Source organism: Aphelocoma coerulescens, chromosome 6 (assembly GCF_041296385.1).
Source record: "Aphelocoma coerulescens isolate FSJ_1873_10779 chromosome 6, UR_Acoe_1.0, whole genome shotgun sequence".
In the NCBI taxonomy this organism is placed as follows: domain Eukaryota; kingdom Metazoa; phylum Chordata; class Aves; order Passeriformes; family Corvidae; genus Aphelocoma; species Aphelocoma coerulescens.
The window spans coordinates 13,558,152-13,580,913 of record NC_091020.1 but is presented as its reverse complement, the minus strand read 5'-3'; the positions used below and the strand labels follow the sequence as shown (position 1 = coordinate 13,580,913).

The 22,762-nt window shown below is 37.1% G+C and overlaps 1 protein-coding gene across 5 annotated transcripts in view; it reads right to left on the bottom strand.

Annotated features, from left to right (window-relative positions):
* The window catches only part of DLG5 (discs large MAGUK scaffold protein 5), a 98,263-nt gene that overhangs the window by 18,798 nt on the left and 56,703 nt on the right, over nucleotides 1–22,762 (bottom strand). For 4 of the 5 annotated variants that reach the window (XM_069019287.1, XM_069019286.1, XM_069019285.1 and 1 more), the window contains exons 6-19: nucleotides 19,892–20,151; nucleotides 18,469–18,781; nucleotides 14,390–14,620; nucleotides 13,183–13,367; nucleotides 12,440–12,565; nucleotides 11,646–11,778; nucleotides 10,509–10,636; nucleotides 9,640–9,815; nucleotides 9,016–9,119; nucleotides 8,216–8,308; nucleotides 6,321–7,340; nucleotides 3,134–3,272; nucleotides 1,139–1,286; nucleotides 493–614 (exon numbers count right to left, since the gene is read on the bottom strand). In XM_069019287.1, coding sequence (XP_068875388.1) covers nucleotides 493–614; nucleotides 1,139–1,286; nucleotides 3,134–3,272; nucleotides 6,321–7,340; nucleotides 8,216–8,308; nucleotides 9,016–9,119; nucleotides 9,640–9,815; nucleotides 10,509–10,636; nucleotides 11,646–11,778; nucleotides 12,440–12,565; nucleotides 13,183–13,367; nucleotides 14,390–14,620; nucleotides 18,469–18,781; nucleotides 19,892–20,151 — 3,178 coding nt within the window. The remainder of the gene's footprint in view (nucleotides 1–492; nucleotides 615–1,138; nucleotides 1,287–3,133; nucleotides 3,273–6,320; nucleotides 7,341–8,215; nucleotides 8,309–9,015; nucleotides 9,120–9,639; nucleotides 9,816–10,508; nucleotides 10,637–11,645; nucleotides 11,779–12,439; nucleotides 12,566–13,182; nucleotides 13,368–14,389; nucleotides 14,621–18,468; nucleotides 18,782–19,891; nucleotides 20,152–22,762) is intronic. The other variant, XM_069019282.1, reaches the window with a different exon arrangement.

The window sequence follows — 22,762 nt, the reverse complement described above, 5'->3', positions numbered from 1 at the left end:
CTTCTACAAAGCATGCATTTGCTTTGGCATCATTAGGCTAGGCATAAAAAAAGTTTACATGTCAATCAACTAACATAAGCATAATTTATTTTCCAAGAATACAAGTTTACATTTGACCATTAGTCATCCTTGACTTTTTGTTCAGGGGGCTCTCTCCTTTTCTTTCCTCTCGCCAGCTCATGGAATGTCAGCCTTTGGCCCTGCCTCCCATCTCTCTAAGGATACTTTCAAAGTGTAACAGGCATGGAAAGGAGAATCCCTCACACACATAGACCATTTCAAAGAGACTGTGAAGAACAAACTAAACACAGCAACTTCCAGGGAACATCTTTAGCCATAAACCCAAAAGAAATGAAGCAAAGGAACACCAGAAGCTTTTAGGCTTTGCCAACGATGACAATGCCGTAACAGGGGTACTCAAGGAGTTTCCCATTTATAATTTTCTCCAATATACAGAAATCCCACAGTAAATAAATCAGAAAAGCTAGTTACCAAGTCTGGCACTAGATGGCAAAGAATTTGAGCCATGAGATGCTCTTGTACGTGAATTTTCAGAGTAGTCATTGGAGTGTTTATGACTTAGGTCCAAACTCAGGCGACCTTGATGCTGGGAACTACATCAAAAGAAAAGCAGTATAGGGCAACAGTTAGAATTGGGCAAAGAACCTCAGCAAATAGAAACTGGCCAACAAAAAATTTAGGTTAGCCCCTATGCTACTGAATAAAATGAATGCTTCTCTTTTCCCACTTTCACACTGTCCCATAGTTTTATGAATTATTAGAAGCCAGAGTAAAAATAGCCTTGAAGTACTATAAAAGAGAAGAAAGCTTTGCTTGTTTGGGCAATGACAAGAAAAAATATTAGAAATTAGTTAATTAAAAAGTTAATTTCTTTGTCAGTATCAGTCAGTGGGGCAGAGAAAAACCTAATCCATCGGTTACTGAAAGACACAAAAGAAATTGGCACATCCTTTATATGCAATAAGAACACATTTAATAATGTAGTAATGGTTTTGAGAACCCTGGATCAAAATAACACTCAACAGCAGTGTGTTTTACTCTGCACTCTACCAAACTACCAGAAGCAATTTTATCCTAATGAAAACAAAATTTTAGGGAGATAAAAAATTCAAAACACCTGGGATGCAGATGCTGATGACATATTTGGCTGGCAACTGATGGGCAATTGCTGGTGTGAACTCTATGGCTCCAGGCAGTATAGATTGGATTTCTCATAACAGCAGTCACTGCAGGACATGGTGCTAAGCTTCTTGGTACCGTCCCTGCTTCAGATGATAAAAGCATATTCTTATCAACATTGTTACCATATAAAGCACAGATTTAAAATATACCTTAATATTTTATAATTATATATTACAACATTTACATATATGATAAATAAAAATATTAGCATACAAATACATTATTAAGCACCATACAACACCTTTTTGATAACACATGCATGTTTAAAATCTTGTTTCTAATTCTGTAATGAGTCAGTAATAAAGTAGATTATATTACCCAAAATGAAGCCATTCACAGCATATGATTTTAGTATGTGCTAGTAAATCAAAAGATGCTCTGTTTTTAAAGTACAGAAGATTTTTATTCAGGAATGAAAATTCTGCATTTAGTCATCCAACCATGCATGTTTCTATTTGGCACTTGAACTGACTGTAGCTAAAATTATTCTGGTTCCTCTCTTTTGTTGCCTCAAAGAGGCCCACTTCTAACATGACTTTAAATTCTAGAATTTCAATATTTATTTCTGAAACTTACTACTCAAGCTGTTCTTTTAAGTACACTCATCCTTCAGTACTAAACCACTCTAATTTTCTCTTAAATGAGTTGGTGTCATAGAACGCAACAGCAAAGACTTGTTCTCATTTCAAGACATAGACTCATATTGTCTAATATTGTCTAGTAGGTTTGACTTGACTCAGTTATTGTGCAAAAATATCATGCAATATCAATACAAGATAAAAGTTAACTACAAGGCTAGAAATAATACCTTTTATTACTTTTTCTACTATCATTGAGAAAGAGAGAAAGTGAGAGAAGAGTAAAGGAAATCAAAGAAGAGCAAAAGCTTCTTGGTGTGAGCTACTCTTGAGCATGTCTTTACATTCTGAAAACTGACTGGGACACCATTGTTTGAAGCTCTCCATTTTTCCAGCTACACAGATTATTACCTTCATGTTCTCCAGTAAGAATAAAATCTTCCATAATTTCTAGACCTTACAGGAGTTTGGGGCTTTACAAGAAGAGAGGATAAACTCATAAAAATCAGTATTATCTTGATTTGAAATTTAAGATTAATATACAACTGCTGAAAACTGAAATCTAAGACTAGACACTAAAGAATGAGCAAACTGACTGACAACACATTTACCAAATGCTTCTTGACTATTTCAAATTAACTAGCATACAACATCCTAATTACCTCGTTAAGCACTCCATTTAGTCAGTGGAAAACCTGCTAAAGTGAACTTCAATACCAACAACTGTTCAATCAACTGAGACAAAATGATGGTTTCTGTTCCACCTGATTATATTGATATATACTGAGCTTCTTGTGAGTCCCCTCTTCAGTATCTTAATATCTCAAACACACTCACATTTAACCTTTATTTAGATTAAGATCACAGTCAGTTTGGGTACTCAATATCCGATATCCCAAATATTTACAACAGGTAGAACTTAATGTGTTTCACTTCCTGAATAACAGATCTTTTTCCTTGTAAGTATTTCAGAAATAAAGTAGCTAAAGTCTGGGATACTCCATTTACTTTCAAAAATACTGGAAATCTTACTTGTCCCCCTAATGGACAGGCTACACCTTGTTCTGCACTAATGTACTGAGAAATTCTCTGCACAGAAACTGATGAAAACAAATCCTTCAGGCAGAAGCTGCCCAGCTTCCTTAGCGATTCTTAAGCAGGTTTCACTTCTTTACAGTCCAAAAGCTGAGCACACCATGTTCAGACTACAACAGACCATGGAAATATGTTTTCTGAGTCGTATTTCTTCTGTACTTAACTAAGTGCAGAAGTACTGACTAATCCCCAATACTGTCCAATGTGAACAAATGCCTTGGGGCATTCCTAGAAAGCAGTTAGGTTCTGTCACTCACCTCCTGACATGCTGCCAGGGTACAAGGCAGCAGGCACAAAGCCATCACTGTGCCTAGCAGAACGTTTTGGGGAATATGGTGCCCATTCCTGTAGCTCTGGAGACAGATGCTCCTCACTAGCTGGAGCATATTTCTGCACCTACAAGAACACAGAAATTTGATTACAGGAAGTTGGAGATTTAAAAGAGTAAAATAGCCAAACTGTGGAACAATAAGCAATGTCAAACTTTCAAGTATCCATTCCAGAATGTGGAAGCACCACAGTGTTTTTTACACCTTTGTCTTTCAATGATGTCCTTCTATCCATTTTTCCTCCATCCCACTTTGTTATTATTTTTTTTTCTTTTGCAGTCTTCTTAGGCCAATATTTGCAATTTAACTGATATTTTTTGCTTCAATGAAACATCCAGGATTTAGTTACATTTCTCCATTAAAATAACACTTTCATAGGATATTTCAGCTGCTGGTGATGCAAGCATTTGCTACAGAAAATTTCGCTAAAAAGCCAGAAAGCATTTTCCTCTAAGCCTGCATTTCCAGGTACATGTGGAGTAACCTTTCTTCAACAAGAAATTCAGATTTTAGAACTTCACAACTTCTGTTCTGTATATAACAAGTAGACATTGGTGAGTTAAGAACACATGAGAATAGCTCAGATATTGACAGTGATCCAGGAGAGCTGCAAAGTGTAGGGCTCAGCACATGGTGTTCACACATCTGAAATGTACAACACAAAATATGAGACTGATGCATGTAAAAAGTGAAAAATAATTATTGAAAATGTTCTCACAGTTTTTATGATAGCAGTATTTTAATTAAATGAAGAGTTACTCAGAGCTCAAAGGCTCTAAAAGGCAGAGGTGCCTTCTTAGAACCAGTACTTGATCATTTTCATGTCTGCACTAGTAATTGTTCCACCTGCTACTCAGGAATTAAAGTACACTTAACTTTATCGGCTTATCAAAGTACACAAAATTAACTGTGTATATACACATCTAAGTAAACTGACAACACCCAATATGGCTACAAATTAAACTACACTGTATTTTGATATTACAAATACTACTTCAGGAGTGAATGCGTGCAGACCATGCACTACTGTCACAACAGCCTGATGTAGTTGCAATGGACAAGGGCAATTCCATCAGAAAAAAAATTTCAGAGTGAATGATGTCCACATTTTGAGGCACAGTGTCACTTGTGCTCTCCAGCCAATACCTTTAGAGTTACAAAGCTCTGCCTATTTTCAGGCGGACAGGGGAAAGAGAAGAAAAATAACAAAGAATCATAGAACCTAGTTTTAATTTAATCCTAGAAACAAAAATTAACTAATACATAAAGTAACCTTAAAGAAACAAACCAGAAAAAAAGTCACTGTAATTCTATTATATAATTTTCCTCTCTGCCTTGAACCAATGTCTACTTGACACCTGTAACACAGCTTGGGCAGTACATTGAAGCAACTGCAGTATGTCCCCATATACCCTTTTGGTCTCCTCAACAGTGAGTGCCAAAACCACCCACTCTCTTCCAGCTAACAAAGCTCCTGGGCGCAAGTCCTCAGCTACATTTGTCCTTGCCACAACTGGCAACTCTTCCCTCACTCATTTCTCACAATACAAATAATACTATAATTATAACCAGGGCAGTGTGTATGCTCATGACAATGCACTACAACGAAGAATGGGACTATCAGTGCTAATGGATCAACTTGATATTCTACATAAAGCAAATACCCCCTATTCAAATGTGTTCAATATCTTGATGTTGTTTTGTTGTTACATATGTGCTAAAAACAGACATTAGCATATGCCCTCCTTCACTTCTTGCAGTGCAGTTCTTGATGAGAACAGGTGACCTTTCTCTTAGCCATACTACTCTTCAGACCAAATCTGCTGATTACAGCTACAAAATTAAACCCTTACGCTTTTCTGTCATTTGTTGTGCTGGTTTTGGCTCGGACAGAATTCATTTTTTTAACAGTAGCTTGTATGGACTATGTTTTTTTTTTAATGTGCTGGAAGCAGTGCTGGTAATACAGGCATGTTTTTGTTTTTGCTGAGCAGTGCTTACACAGAGGCCTAAAGCTCTCCATAACTACTTTTCTTAAAAATGTTTGGGAATGCATAAGGAATGGAAGCAGACAAAACACAATGGAAGCAGACTAAAAAAAAAAAGGCATAAAAACCTTCCAACTGTTCTCTTATACCAGTACTGTTGCAGGATATGGCTCTAACCCTGCACTACTTCCCATTCAGCTCTGCCATCTGTACTGCTTCTAAAATTCTGTGAACAGAGTGAGATTATCCAGGTATAAACAACTAAGGGAAAAGAAGATGAACTTCTAAGTCATTATGATGTAATTACATTAAAAAAAAAATAATGCTTCTATAAACTTCAGTTGGGAAAGAAAAAAAAATCTCTACGGGCCAGCTGAGCAAATCTGAGGCAGTGAACCTGAAATGACATTATTATGTCACTTTATATAATGCACCCATCTAAATATGTCCTTCCCAGAGCACAAAAATTTTTTCTTCCATCTACTCTTTGTCAAGATATGACCCACCATCTTCTAAGCAGGGTTGTTTATTCTAACAAATTATATGCTGAGTTTGAGTTTTCATCACATTCTAATAAGCAGTTCACCTTTACAGTGTAATGGGCCTAACACCCAATGAATTTCAGATAAGATGCACAAAACTATTTAGGCACATACAAAGACTTAAAAAAACCCAATATTATGGGTGGTACACCTTCTTCCATTAAATTGTACAGTGATCTGGACAACCAATCTGACTTATGCAAAACTTCAGAGACCCTATTTTCAGTTTTTCTAAAGCTGATACTTTGCATTTTTATTTATGTCTTTTCAGGTCTTTTCATTTTTATTTATGTCTTTTCTTTTTTCAAGAGCCCAGATGTTCCAACAAGCAGCACTAAAACCCAAGATATGGCAGCTAAGCAGAACTCTTATTTTTCTGTTTGGTGGTCACCACTGCCTGTTAAATACTGAAACTCCACAAATTGATACTTGATACAAGTGTCAACTAAGCCTGAGTTCAGAGGACCTGGATTTTGAGGACAGGCTATGCTTCTCCTGCTTTGGTAGGTAACTGGGCACCCAAAACCACACTGCTAATACACTTCAAAGTTTCTAGCTTTGTGTTTCAATATACCAATCTTCTACCTGAAGTGCAGGATTAGGAATGGGCACAGGGGTCATTTTATGCCTCAGAGCAGGAGCCGATTTTGGCCTTGGTCTTTTAATCTCTGGCTCTTCAACTCTTTGAAAGCCAATGTCATCTTCACAGGATTTCCTTGAAGATAGATGAGTGCAGTCAATTCCCTCCTCCCGATAATAATGCCCAGCATTCCTGCTGCGCCCTTTGAAAGTAGCAGAGTCCTGTTTAAGTGCCAAGGAAACTGGAGCTTGGGCAGTGGCTGGGCTGGTGGGTGGTGATCCTGTTGTTACTGTAGACTCTGATGCAGAGCTTGCCTGCTGTTTATGTTTAAATTTGATAGAGTCACTTCTCTTAGGAGGAGTTGGAGGAGTTGAAGCCACTTCAGCTTTTGATGGCTGAGGTGAATGGCCTGTCACCTGATTAGGGGAAAGGTACTCCAGTTTGGGAGGAGTTGGTGGCCTTTTGAAAGTATCAGGGTCAAAAATAGATTTCCTTTGTTTTGGCTTTTTGTACACAGAGAACTTTTCTGTTTCTGTTGCTGAGATATTAACCATGACTTTTGGCCAGGTACCACCACTGTGCTTAGTTCCATGTCCTTTGTCAAATGCTGTCTCAACCATCATACAGTCAGTTCCTGTAGGTTCATAGGGCAGCCTCCTGTTGTCCAAGTCAACAGCTCCATAGCCTTGGTCCCCATATGTCTCTGGGCTGAAGGAGCTGAGACTGTGTTCTGAATTACTATGGCAACTGTGCACTGTGTTCCTACGAGAGTCTACTCGTAATGTGTTACTAGGGAAAGGTTTGTGATCACAAAATGAAGTGCTGCCCTGATCACTCTGGTCCTTCTTGCCATCCATGATGTCTGGATTGAAAATGTCGGTCTGGGTTGAGCTGTTGAGTTTCAGATTTCTTTTATTTTGTGCTTGTATCTCTGATGCATGAACTCTACAGTTTGATATTTTTTCTGAATCCTTCAAATTTTCAAATATATTTTGACCACTCCAAGATGAACTCTGAGGAAAAACCTAAAACGAAAACCACATGTGATCACCTTATTGTGGCTGATTTCTGTTTAGTATGTCATATCCTAGCCTCCTTGATTTATGTATACCTGAATATACACTTAGAAATATCAATACAAATACAATTCAAAGCACAGAACATCAGATTAAATGAAGCTAAAAAATTTTTGTAACATTTTCAGAATAATTCCCCAAGGGCAACTCCACATGATGGCAAAAGTACTCAACTGAAAGTGAAGGGACCTGCATTCTACTTCTGCCCCTGATAAGTGATGCCAATAAGATAACTTTCATTGCCTACTTCCCCTCGAACATTTCATCATCTTACTTTCTTAAAACCTCAAGGTCTCTAGATCTGAAATTACGACTCTCAAAATCCATGTGACAGGCCCAGAATAATAGGATTCTAAACTCGAGAGCAAATCAGAATAGTACTTTATAGAAATAAGCCTGAAAAACAAAGCTTTGTACTTAATCTTCATGATAACAAAAGTTCGATTTTCTGCACAACACCCTCCTGACTAAAAGCTACCTTTCTTTAGTCAGCAGGCAGTTTATCTTTCACGTACAAAAGTGCTGCAGCTCTGAAGCAAAACACAAGAAGCAGCAAGCAATTGTGGTAGCACTCATTTCATGTGACCAGCAAACAAATGGGAAAGAAGAGAGTAAGTTAGTCCCATTTCCTACTAGATGGCACAAGAGCCTTACCTTGGAAATAACTGTTGAGGGAGTGTACCACCACTGAAATGTATCCAGATGGTTGTCTTTTTCCCATTTTGATATACTCTTTTTTTTTTTTTATATACTCTTCCCTGAACAACTAGAATAATTCTGTATAAGTTCAAGAGTATTCTGCAAATTTAGCTTCTGCTACTCACCTTCATGAGTGACAGAGTAAGGGAATCCCTACAGTTTCGTAGCAGGGCTTCACATTCAGTAAGCGATTTATTATCTAGTGCAATGCCATTGATCTATAGACAAAAGAAACCACAACAGACATCTGTAAATCAAAGGTAATAGGTGGGGAGGATTTAAGGTAGAGTATCTCTGAGACAGGGAAAACACTACTCTACAACGTATACACGACTGAAGTCTGGTTGATGTTAGTGCATTCCTCACGAGTGGAGAATAGAAAACTCCTGAGTACAATCTGCTATTCCTGCAGGGACACAGTGTAAAACCCCTGCCCTCTGTGCAGCTGTACCAACAGCAACCACCTCCCCTTTCACAGTGCACAAACCACACCCATCCCCTAAGGCTGCAAATGCACCCAGGGACACACTTCCTCCCCAGAACAGAGGACAGCTGTGGTACCAACATTTACAAGACAAGAAACCTCTCATCTGATAAAGGGATGCCTTTTTGGAACTGACCTTTCCTAGTCAATAAAAGAATCACAGATATCATTATATACATATATATAAGCCAAGTGTGAAGAATAAGCTAATGCTTCTGACAAAAATTCTCATATGAACTCAGGAAGTAAGCTGCACATTATATTCATCACTCAGCATACAAAAAATTAATATAGAATAACTATTCTAAATTTACAAAAAGGACTTAGTATTGCAAAAATAAAAAACTAATTGGAATGTTTGGCATCTTAAAGACTAGCATCAATGATAACACTTCAAAATAAATAAAAATTTAAAAAGGCAAACGCATTCTTAAGACTTACAGCAATTATTCTGTCTCCCACAGTAAGGGAACCCTCTTTGGCAGCTGGGCTTCCAGGCACAACAGCAGCAACAAATACTCCATTTTCTAGACTGACGCCACTATCTGAAATACACAAAAAAGAATTTGATTCTGCAATTCAAATATATTGTTCAAATGGCATGTCTGACCTGCCTGCACAAGAAAGAAATACGACTACCAATCCAAATGAATTTCAATTTCTGAAAACCTTTTCAAAGAAATAACAAGACAGGGAAAACAAGGATTTTGAGTATCCCAAAAATTAATATAATCACACAAAGATGGGGTAACTGGGTTTAACAGACTTGTTTACACTCCCAGGAACATTCCAAACTGGCAGCTAACTAGAGACAAGCATTTAAAAAAAAAAATCAACTCAAACTCACCCAAGGACAAAAAGAAAACCTGTACTTACAGAATGAAGCTATTATTAATAAAAGCATTCTTGGTTTTTTTTCAAAAAAAAAAAGAAAACCCCTATCCAGGAGGTCATAACAGGGTAAGTGTGATTTAAGCAAAGGCTCAGAGAACATGTACCTTTATGGCAAACCTTATCTGGCTGAACAAACATGTGCCATTTACATCCACCCTTTACAGTCATTACCTTTATGTCCAGAAACATTGATGTGAAGAGGTGTTATCACTCGCCCACCTAAAGACTTCCTTCTTCGAACCACCATATTAATAACACCTCCTCCATTTAGAACAGCTTTTATAACTTGCTTTTTGTCCTTATTGGTAAGATCCACATCATTTATCTTCAGCAGCCAATCATTCACTCTGGTAGATATACAGAATTAGGCAGGTCAGTTACAAGCACACTTTGCTGGACACTGCACATGAATAACGCTCCATGAAAAGGCATGCAACAGAGCTGATCTCAATAAACTCATCCTCCATTATCTGGAGTTATCCATTCCTGAAAAAGCATTAAATAGCAGCTAAATGAAAACCAGGACTGCTAGCCTGCACTTCACTAGGAAAAGTATATCCTTAAATCAGTACCGACTACTTCTTATTTAAAAGCAACTCTTTGTACGGAGAAGAGTCACTAAAAAGCTGCTATCAACACGAAGAATAGATGATTCCAAATGATCCCTTGCTCTACTCTCCTTTTCTCTTGCCCTCCCTCAAAAACTTAGCCTCACATCTTTCCCAAAATTTAAATAAATAGATCTTTTTAAAAACAGATTTGAGGAGATAATAATGGAGTAAATGGGGCACAGTGCAACAAAAGAACATTTCAAATCCTGTTGAGTTTTAAGTGCTGAGTCAACCAGTGTTTAATTTCTGTAATGCTTTTAGGCATTGGTCTTCCCAGTGTGATTTCCCAACCAACATTAATAATATACACATGACAAATGATAAAGAAAAAAGAACTTCAAAAAATGAAAACAATGAAGACAATTTCCAATATGCTCATAGTCTATTATGACCAAAAAAAGACAGGTATCTTCCAAAGTCAAACCTTACCTTAACCGACCATCTGCAATACTTCCTTTGTCTACTTTGGTAACGAAGATCCCGCAGTCTCCAGGGAGGTAGGGCTCGTTCACACCTTCTGCCACATCAAAACCAAGTGCTTTCAAGTCCATATCATCCTAGCAAATATTAATAACAAGTGATTCAACTGCACTGGCAAACAGTGTCTGTTAGCAAGAGGCATTATGGAATGTTTGCACTATGTACTTACATTTACAGGGTTCCTGCATCAGGCAAGTTTTTATTTTTTGTACGTAAACATATAAGCTCCCAATTCCATTAGTTATAGGTGTCCTCTGGCATTAACACTAACAAATGTGATGTACCAGCCAAACATTTCAAATAGAAGAACATACAAGAATTACATAGCAGCAAAATAAAAATTCTGGACTACAATGAAAAAAAGTGAAATTATAGGGAGAAAAATACTGCTAAGTTAATGAGAGGAAGTAGAGGTTATCTGGATTGCTAAACATAAGAATTTTACTTAATATGCCAAAATACAAAAGGGATTTAATTTCCTCTACAGACAAGCAAGAGATTAGCATCTCCTTTCATCCCAGATCTTCAAACTGAAAAGAAATGTTGCACTAAAATACATGTTCACCATTAATACTTTTAATACTTTAAAATTTCTAACCAGCATATCTGAGCAAAAGTATGAGAAATAGCTTAGTGTAAAACTATTTTATGCATAGATTTTAAGTGTCGTTGCCTGTAAGAGTGAAAGATTGGCCTCTAATATCATGGTTTCCTTCACATCTTAAGTTTTGGCTGCCTTAGCACTTCCATGTCTGCAGTGAATTGCAAACTTAAAGAGCCCTATACTAGATGGACCTGGGTACCCTGCAACATTAGATGTAGGAACTATTTTTATTTATAATGCATATGAAGAAAATTATAAAGCTTGTATGTAACAGCTTGGTTTTATCAATTACTTTCATGTAGCTGTAACTGCACTTGCTGCCTCCATGTGCACCTCCATGTGCACCTACATGGTTCTTTGCCAAACAATAAAGAACTGAAAAGACCAAAATCATATTTTTAATCTTATCTAGTATTAAAAGATTATAATTGGCTTCAGAGCTATCCAATACACAAGAAAATGCAGTGTATGATTTTACTTACTCTATCTTTTTCAAATTCTACCACTTCTGTTTCCCATTCCAGAGAATCTGTATCTATGGCTGAGTCATGAGAACTATGGGCCATCAATTGACGAAATCTGGCCTCCTTTTCCAATTGATTTTCCATCTTTTCCCTAGGCAAAGAAAATTATTACTTGCACACAGAGACAACCCCCTTTTAAATAAAGTGAAAAATAATGTCATGATTGTGATACTTTTTGTATTTGGTTTTCTAAATCAAAAATCCAAGCTGTGTCAAAAATTTCCTTCAGCTTCTGTCTTTCCAGTACTCTTGGTCTGCTATCAAATCGACTTTCCACTTCTATATATTGTCTTAACATAGTCTTACATTTTTTGCAATATTTTTACATGACTAAGGGCACTATTAGGTTTCTCATATCTTCAAAAATGCATTTAATTTACCCTCAGATGAGCTCCATCAGTATGTAGGGCATGATAAATACCAATGGCAAAACCTCTCCCGTAAACCAGTAAGTAAACAGTTGAGAGGAACTAAACTGCAGTTAATATGACTTCAGTGAAAGGATCCCAGCATTAAGTGTATCTCCACAGCACAAAGCTTACACTATGAGTCTCATTAATAAGATAAAATTAATAGGGTCCAGCATAATAATTTCCATGATAACTATAAATAAAGGCAATGCTTCCATGCACGATAACATGAATGCCTGCTGCCCACAGCTGTAACAACATATGGTTCACTTAAGAACACAGCTAACAAAACAAAGTTTTTATCACAAACTTTCGTGTAGTTTGATCATTTCTCTAACATACTTCAGTTCCTTCAGTTCACGAATGGCATCATTTTTCTGCTTTCTCATGTCATCCAGATTGCGAAGAGCTTCAGCCAAGTCACTCACAGCCCGGTCTCTCTCCCTCCTTAAGTTGTCACACAAAGTTCTTCAAAAGAAAAAAGTTTCAATCTAGTTACTTAAAATCCTATTAAAGTAAACTGGTTTTACCACATTGTATAGTTAATGTAAAATTTCAAAGAGCAGTTTCGAAAGGTATCTATCTGCAAAATAAAAAAGGATAAGGAAGAAAAAAATTACATATGCTGGGACTTAATTCTTCATCCCTTTCAGAACCTTGTTTCTACTTATCTTCTTTAAACTAGTAGAAAAAACCCTTATTTAAGTATTTTCCCTTAGTTCCTTAGATACATTTAGTAGCAAATATGTTGGATACTTTTTGTGCATGTCCCCACAGGTGAAGAATTATCTGCAGGACTAGAGCTACAGCAGGATTATTAGTATAGCACGCCTAAAAGAATGCACGATTGGCTGCTCCTATGCAGCAGCGCTGTTAAGACTCAAGGGTATTTACTAGAGACATTTTGGTTATGAAAGCACAGAAAATGACAAAGATCCTGTAAGGTGCCCTCAACATTTAAAAAAAAATCACCACACGACAGCTCATGCAGAGGAAGTGCTAGCAAATCCAGCCATCCTAGAACTGCACCAACCGCACACGAGGTGTTACAGAGATCACTCATGTATCACCGAGCAGTTCTTTACCTTATACTTTCCCGTTCTGCAACAATCTTATCCCGCTCTTGAAAGGCCCAATCCCTCCTACACTTGGCTACTTCTGCTTCCTGGACAGCTTCCTTTAGTTCTTGTGACATTGCCTCATATTGTTTCCGAAGCATTTCGATTTCTTTGTTTGCTCTTTCTATGTCTAGGGTAGCAGAATCCTGTATCTAGGAATTAAGAAACACAGAGAAGTATTTTAGGCACAATCTTTAGATACTTATGCACAAACAGCTTTTACTATATGTATGTTGCCTGATTCTTACATTTTCATGAAAATTGAAATTGAAATGTAAATTCTTACATTTTCATGAAAAATATTCATTTATTTTAACAGCAACCCTGGGGGGGTGGGAGGAAAGATAAAACCTGTTGTAATGCATTTCATCCAGTAGCACACAGATTTGTACAACTACATAAATAAGTATCCTCACTTCAAAATAACATCAGTGAATGTTTCATTTTTCAGAGATGACATTCTATATTTCAAACTTGTTCTGCTCAGCAGACAGAAAAAAACTTACAAGTATACTTGGAAATCAGACACACTACCGTATGCAGTTACAACACATATTTCCTGCATTAACACCAGTTATTTACCCTGGGACAACAATCCCAAGACTTGGGATTCAGGTCCCCTTGGAATCAAAGCAATGAAATTAAAGAGCAATGGAATTGAAAGAAAGTTTTTTATTTAATGCTTCTTCTTTTAGATAATAATTACTTTATTCTTAAGTTAACTTGTCCCTCAAATTCTCTATTTTTAACAAGAAAGATGGTGACAACAGTAAGACAAACACACAGAGAAAACTCCAAGCTTGCAGCACAATAACACAAGCCAACTACAACAGTACAGCCCACAACAAGCTGTGGGCTTGCAAACAACTGCATGTGGTTAATCTCAAGAACATAAATGAAACTAATCAATCTTGACTTACTATTTGGTTAAAATGTAAACTTTTTCTATTTATATTTACAAACAGAAACTTAATATGAAGCACAACTGTATTTCCTCCAAACAAGGATTTCTGTTGGTGTGTCTGGAAGAACATACGTGCACATGTATGTATTTTAGAGTGACTTGAGGAAAAGAGGGAAGACTCCCAATGTGCCCAGACCTTTAATCTCTTGCAAGTTACTGACCTAACTAAGCTAAAAAAGAAAAAAAGGCATCAGTGAAGACTTGCAATACCTGACGGGCTTGATAATATTCCCTTAGGAGATGGTCTCTCTGGATGATAGCTTCAGTTCTCTCTTTCCTGGCAACATCTCTTTCTTCTTTCACTGTCTCTATATCCTTGCAAGCTTGATCGAGCTCCTTCTGGGCCTCAGCCTTGTCCTTCACTTCATGACAGTATTTTTCCAGTAACTCATTCCTCTCACAAATCGCTCGATCTCTTTCCACTAGAGCAGAGTTTAGTTCCTAAAACAAGATCGGTTGTTTGCAGCAGGTTAGGTTCAGAAGGAAATAGTTCATCTTTCCAATTGGTTACATGTCATGACACCTTAAAAGCCTAGAGAGTTTACCACTAATTTTCTGAAAAATGGGAGCAGATCACATTACATACAAGTAAGTACTAGCAAAGAATATTAAATGTGATATTAAAAATATCACACCATCACATGAGCACAGTGCTTTGTCAAAAGTAAGCAAGATTCTGGGAGCGCTCATAGCTTTGAGGAACCTAAACGAGAAAGTGTTATTAACCAGACAGACTTGGTGTTTTAAAAAAAAAAAGTTGTTAAATACGGAGAAGGGTAAGAATATATTACAAATATTTTTAAACAACTGCCTCAATTTCACAGGACTGAAATAACTTAGACAACCCAGCTACATAAGCACCTTACAGCTTCTCCGTAAGTTTTAAAGGAACATAAGTTATATGCCATTAAGATACCAATGTGCTACGGAATGTTTGAAGATAAAACTACAATATTCTATAAAGCAGAATGACAATACATCTTAAGTGTGGAATTCAACTGCATTGTAATAAAAAAGATAAGGCAAATATAGTTGTGTTCTAAAACAGAATCTGCCCTTCTAAAATTATTTAAATTAGGCTTCCCATTAAAAGAATGGGTCATTGAAATGATCCAATTTCATGCCACTAAATTTTCAGAAGGCTCAGCTCTCTAGAAGCATTCAGTCAATGGCTACAAAGAAGTCCTCCTACACACAGGCTCTCCTAGCTGGAAACTACTGATGTTTTGATCGCAAAAAACTCAGAGACAGCTGACATCTCAAAAGCAAAATGAAGAAAGGGTTCAAGTGCTTAGGGATAGAAAGACACCATGCCATAAACTGATTCTACCTCTACAGTTTGCAAAGAATAAAATTGAATATTTAAAACACAGATGATAATTGCATTTTGCTGTACTAATAGAATCGTTTTTGAGATATGCATCTAATTAAGACTAGTCAGACTATTAACAATGACATTAAGAGAGCCATTTTTGCTGTACAATAGCAGACAAGCACTAGAATTTAATGACTCTGTCAGTGAATCTCAATTACCAGAACACCCAAGTGCTTTCAACACCAGTAAGACCTTCCTTGCTCAGTATCTCTGAAGAGAGAAAAATCCCTGAACTGTCTGTTGGTGCAGACAAGTTTTAGTACTGGAAACAGCCTTTTGCACAGTTTAACTATAGTTTGTATAAAACTTGCATTCAAATGTGTGTATAAAACTTACACAAAAATATTAAGCCTTTTCCCACAAGCAGCTGAAAGTTACAAGGAAGGCAGAGGGGAAAGTTCTCAGTAAGACCTTCACTAAACAAGAATTTACAGGTTTTTTAAGTGATTGGAAAAATTACACACTACCACAGTTTAATTCAGCATGCTCAATATAAACCATCCGAATAAGAGCAGCCATTGCCTCCAGTGGCCAGTGGTAAAATTTCACCTCTGTCTTTTTCCTGTGACATTTGCACAGAATTACAACATGACAGCACAGGGAAATGTGCCATTTGGCACTGACTAGAACAGCTTCTGTTTGAAAACAGTAGAGCAGTTTGAGTTGAATGATTCTGAATTTGTGAATTATTTTTATGTTTTAAGGAAGTTCCACATCTGAATATAACATAAGGACAAAATATAACAGATCTGTTAAACAGAGGGGAAAACCGACTATCACTGAGATGAAACATAACATTCTAAGTACTTGCCAGAGCAAAAGATTATGCCAAACAAAAAACCACCATTGGAGAAAGGAGAGGGGGAAATCTATAACATTCAATCCCTGGCTTTGAGTAGCTGAGTTCATAAGAACTTAATCCAAAACTGTCCATTAGTGCAAAAATCATGAGATTTCTTCTATCATTTATTAATACCAGAAAATTAGTACATGTCAGATGTCTAAGGAACCAATAAGTTTGGGCATGTGTGACTAATAAAAGCTTACATGTCTAACTTGGAAATTAACTGTCTGACCTCATCAGTAGCTGCTCAGACACAATGCCTTAAAAAATCAACCTCTTCTCCATTTCAGTTGTTCTACAATTTTTCAGGGGCACCAAAGGCACACTAGCAAACACAAGCTTCAGGGAAGAAACTACATTTAGAATTACCTAAATGGGTTCAGTGCTGTTTCAAACAATCAATTAGCACTACAAAACAGGGCACTTAAAGGTATCATAGATCACAAGAAAAGTGAAAAGCATTAAGTTGCCTTTTCAGAGAGCACCAGAACAACTATACACGGAGAGGATAATCCCACTTACAGGGGACATATTTCAGGATACTATTTCAAGTGAATTGATAATTCATTGATACATTTTTTCAATGTTTCAAACATTTTCCTTGACAGAACTAGAAAATCCTTTATGCATTGAACACAGCTGCAGCAAGCCAGTACTAGCGACGCAAGAACATACCTCTTTACAAGAAGAAGAGTGTTAGCTACAGGAAAGAAAAATGGGAACAAAAAGACAACTCAAAGTGCAGTTATTTTACAACTTTCAGAACATTACAGAAGCTCACTGAAGGGCCAGCTCTGAAGGTGAAGAAAAATGCAATGGATCCACCTTGCCAGCACCACACTCACCAGTCCTAGGCTCTTGCTGATTCTTGTTCAAACACCCCCTTTAAGTCAATACCCATGTATTTAAAATTTTAATTCCCTGCCCCTTAAGGCACTTTGGAAAATTACTCACAGTGCTACAATGACAGATAGAACAAATTGAAGCAGAATGACTAATTGTGGCTATTTCCATGAGTAACCTACCCTGATGCCTACCCTACCACTGAAATCGACAGACATTTTGATTGGCTTAAATGTTTTGATGAAAGTAGAAGAGGTATAAAACCTATTAAAACTTCAGTCACTGTAGAGCTGAATTACTGAGCTGACAAATATGCAGAGCTGAAAAATATGGCTTCTTAAAATCAGAATTTAGTCATGTTTAGAAGCTCTGATGTCACGTCACAATCCACATTATTCCTCAAAAAATGGTGTTATTTGTTTAAAAGAAAGCTCCACACCTTAATTTTTTGTAAGAATATGTTGTTGAGATGTAATGCTGTGAAAAGAGTAAAATGAGATTCATAGGCAATGGAATTCATTTGCTTGTATCTATTTCATGCTAAATTAAGTATTTGTAAACCAAATAGTCAAGTGAATGCATGTCAGCGGAAATGAAACTGAGCAGCAAATTGTGTTCTGGAAATCATAACAGCTTCATTCTGACATGGCTGTAATATAAGCATTTCAAGAACATATTGCTGAAAAATAGAAAGTTCTGGTTTCATACACTTTAAGGCATGCCTGAATTCTAAACAAAAAAATCTTCAAAGTATCCTCTTTAACTTATAAGCAGTAGAAGGGCAAATGAGTAAGAACATGCATGTCAGCACAGGCTTTGCATAAGTATTTGAGATGACTTGATCATGTACCGTCTTAAGCCACAGCAGATAGTATCCAGTGGTTCCTGTAGAGGTTAAAAGTTTAAAATAATGAGTATTTAGAGCTATATTATTATAGAGAGCATTACTTAAGAAGGTATAAACAACTAACACAATAAAGGAAAGGATTTATAATATGCAGAACAGAATTAAGTCAAGTGAATAGCAAATTTCAGCTGGCAGGTACTCTGTTCAAATATGGAAGCTTGATAAATTGATTGTAAAAAAGACTGCTATAGGAAAACATCAGGAAACAACTTCCTCTTTGCAGTGGATTCCTATTTTCCATTCATCAGTCATACATTCCTGATTCCAGCATCAACAGCATATACTCATTTCCCTTCCCCATTAAAACAATAGGTTAGTACCTGTCTCAAAGCTTCCATCTCTTCACTGGCCACTCGTTTCTCAGAAGAGGTGTTCTTCAGCTTGGACTCTGCAAGCTCCAGTTCTGTCTGAAGTTTATCTACCTCTTTGATTACTTGATCTCTCTCACTCATTATTAGGCGGTACTCATTGAAAACAGAATCCCTTTCTTCCTTGTATTTTTCTGCATCCTTGGCTGCTTTCAGCTGCATTGTTTTGAACCTTGTCACCTCTGACTGTAATCGCTCCATCTCTCTCTGCAACTCTTTGTTTTGTGCTGTGGTGTTGCTTAGTTCCTGCTGTACTGATTCAAACCTAAAAACAAGTGGAAACACCAGTAAGACAGTTGTTACTCATTTCATTCATTAAGGATTTGGCTGGGTAACCAAATGTATCCACTGGTAAAACAACCAGAGATTTCTTAGAAAGTGTATTCTCTGTGCTGCAAAAAATAACCACTGCTTTAGGAACATTAGTGAACCTAAGGAATATTAGAGAACCTCTTTAAGGACTGAACCATAACAATTATGAGGAACCATTTACGGACATGGAAAAAACCATTTTTTGGCTTTGGTCTGTAGGAGTTGTGTATCACCCCTAACAGTCAGTGAAAACATTCTTAACATACCCATGGATGCTCTTTGCAGCAGTCCTTGTATATGCTGATGCCCTTCCTACCCCATATGGTCGACTGTGTAGGCTTGGTATCAAGAAGCAGAGAGGGTGGATAAGTGTGGTATAACAGCATCTGTGTCCTCCTTTTTTAACACGTGCACTGCTCGTAGCAGCACCTTCTCAGTGAAGCAAGACTCCCAAACCCCTGCAGCCAGAGAGCTCTGCTGCCAGCCCTAAACCCTGTCTCACAGTCCGCCCCCCAGTCTGCAAATCTAATACCATGAAAAGTTAATTTAGGCTTGAGATTATCTTCATCTGCAAAACACCTTTAGAAATTATATTCCCTTACAGATTTGCTTTTATATTTAAATAAGGATATATATATATATATAGGCTCACCATGCATTAAAGAGTTTGTTTGGAAAAAAGTCAGAGCTTAAACAAAATTCTGGTTATATTTGACTCCTCTATCTACAACTAAAAATAAACATAGGTTGAAAAGGAGAGTATCCCTTTCTCATACAAGCTAAACAATGGTTAAAATTCCTCACACAATTCCAAAACCATAACTGGGAAACCCTTTTCTTAAGAAAATGCACCATTTCTCCAAATTAACATCCCCATTATGCATTCTAGAACCTTTCAGAAATTCTTATATAAATACACATGCTTACTCATCACACCAAGATTACATACGCTACAGGAAAATTTTAGAAAAAAAGATTAGAAAGGTATTTGTGATTCTACCACAATGAAAATAAGATGCTACATTGGAATTGATACCTCAAAGGTATCAAAGCTTGATTATACCTCCTAAGAGAGGATGAATATTGCTGCTGGAAATGAATTGCTGTGTCCCTTTGCTTCATTAGCATGTCGATCTGTTTCTGAAGACGTCTGTTCTCCTCCTCAGCCTGCTCCAGGCGGCTCAGATCCGTGTTGTGACTCGCAATCTTCTCATTGTACCGTTTCCTCAGAGCATCATAGTCCTTCTTCACACCCTCCAGCTTGTCCATTGCTGTATCGTAAAGTTTGTTTAATATCTCTGATGATCCATTTTGCTTCATAACCTTAAAAAAATGCCAGAAACTCTATCAATAACCTTTACGATGAATCAGTTCAAGAAATTTGATTTAAAAGATATACATAATAAACAAAATTAGAACAAAAATATATTAACCAATTTTAGCAATCATTCTTTTTAATGACTAAGGAAAGACTGAATCTCTTCTAAGTGCCATTGTTACTCTAAGCAGTATTACATCTGCTTTCTGTCTGCTTTATCACAAGTGCACCAGTGTATGAAAATCTCTCTCTAATGGCAATTGTTATGAACACCTACTAAAACCATGCTGTTTTTCAAGCACTTGTAGTTTTAAAAAGAGGTAATCACTATTTGATGACCAAGATGATAGTGGTAATTTAGGAGATGTCCACGAGGTGGCATTCCTGATAGGTTGCCTGTATCCTCTAAGAATGAATTAAATAATTAAAAATTTAATGAGAATAAAATCTAGCCAAAATATGTTGTACACTCAGGCATATTATTTTAATATTCATACAATATTTCATCTGAGAACTTCCCACAGAGGTTTGTGTTTCAAAAACCATACATAAAATATGAACAGGAAAAGAAATATCCATTTAAACATGAATAAAGCCTGACCTGAATCCTACTTTTAAATTAATTTACATCAACGTAGGAACCTTGCTGTAAATCGCAACACTGACGATACATGACCAGCAACAACCTAAGAAAGCCCTAATGAGTGTCAGCAAATCTAGTCCTTGTTCATTCTCTAAAGGCAAAAAATATGCCTGAAATAAAGCCTAAAGCCTTCCCCCCCCCCCCTTTTTTTTTTCATTCTATGCTCCTTTTTTCTGATTTTGTCTTTTAAATTGAAATCTGGCCCTGATGGAGCAGTGGGAAGAAAGAGGAATGCTCTACATAGAGAGGTGCCAGGAATTATATAATACTAACATTAGCCGACAAAGGTATGCTCCTAACTATCTGAAAATAAAAAGTATAAATAAATAGAAGGAAAAACGACAGAAAACACGAGCTCTATAAAAATTTGAAACCCTACACACAGCAGCTATCCTGCATAAATTGGCTCCTCATCTTCTTTTGTGTTTTATATTCAGAGTAAGGACCAGTTCCTGAACATGGAAGAACCTGGATGCCTGCAGACCAGAAGGGAAGGGGACAGCAAGAGGCTGCCCACTCTTCATTGCCCAGAGGTAGAGGCCAACAACTGTCATTGTTAACAAACCATTTTACTACACAGGCAAGATAACAGAGACTAAAGTTCTTCAGTCTGACATTGGTCTCCTTTAACTAACCAAGATATATAAAAGTGGCCCTGGAACGAGACTGCACTTGGGCTATTTCCACTCACATCCCAATCCTCAAGGGATACAGCAGCATAACCCACACAGAGCTGGACACATAATTAGCCAGCATGCTTCAGTGAACCATTTCAGATAAGCTAAACACGGGGTAAAATGCAGGCATACACAAAATTTAAATACATAGATTTGAACCCACTCCAGAAAGCCGTATTTCTGAAGACTACTTCCCAAAGGAGTTTAAGAACAGGTTTGAGAACAAATTATTTAAGAATCCAAACAGAAACAAACCACTTCTCACTGTCTAAAGCATATATGGAATGTACTGATGTTGAAAACACACTAAATAATTATCAAAAAGGACTAATATAGAAGAAATTGGATGAATTCAGCATAAACTTCCTAAGAGATTTGATAGAGGAAGATGGACCCACCAGTGCAATAAATGTCTCCTGTTTAAAATCCTAGTCTGAAAGAAAGTAAATAGTCCCAGCTGGCCCAAGAAACACAGTCGTGGCAACATGAAACTCCATATGTGAGCTGCAGAAACTTAAGCTGGTCAGCTGCTACACAGCAAATCCATGACAATCTCACACAAAGAGTAATTTGATCAAAAGCTTTTGCTCTCTGAGGCCACCAAGATGTATTTTGTTATGGCCTGACAACAGAACACGTCAGAGGGATCAACAAAGAGTTAGACTAATTCATACGAGAAATTACAGGGACAAGATAAGACTTCTGGCACCCCTTCAAGATACCATGATTCACTCTGACAGGCTGAGAAATGGAGTTACACAATTTTCCCACTAGGTTTCATACATAGTTTTCTTTAAAGGTTTAATCATGATGTTGACATGAGATTGGATTTCTTAAAATCAATCCCGACAAGGATACATCAGCCTCCTTCTGTGCTTCCAAATAATTTCAAACTTCAGCAAAATAGAACAGCCTTCTCTCAGAGGTTCTGCATCCCTGCTTTGCTGACTGGGAAACTGAGGCACAGATGAATTAAGCTATTTGCCCAGGTTGACACAGCAAACCATTTCTGCCATCTTCTGAACAAAGCCATCAAACAGTTTCACAGCAGAATTTGCAAGATAGCTTTAGAGAAATGGACAAAAAAGGAAGAACAAATCTTGATTCATCTTTGCACTACCTTCAAGCACCTCCTAAAGTACCATTCAGCACATCCAGCTTGCTTTGACCTTTGCCCCTCCTACCCTAGCAAATAATTATTTTGGCTTGCTTAGATTTTGCTTCTGAAGCCTAATGTTTGACTTGCAAGTTTGCCCTGTGAATCAGCCTACACACAGTGAATTGAGATATTCTGTT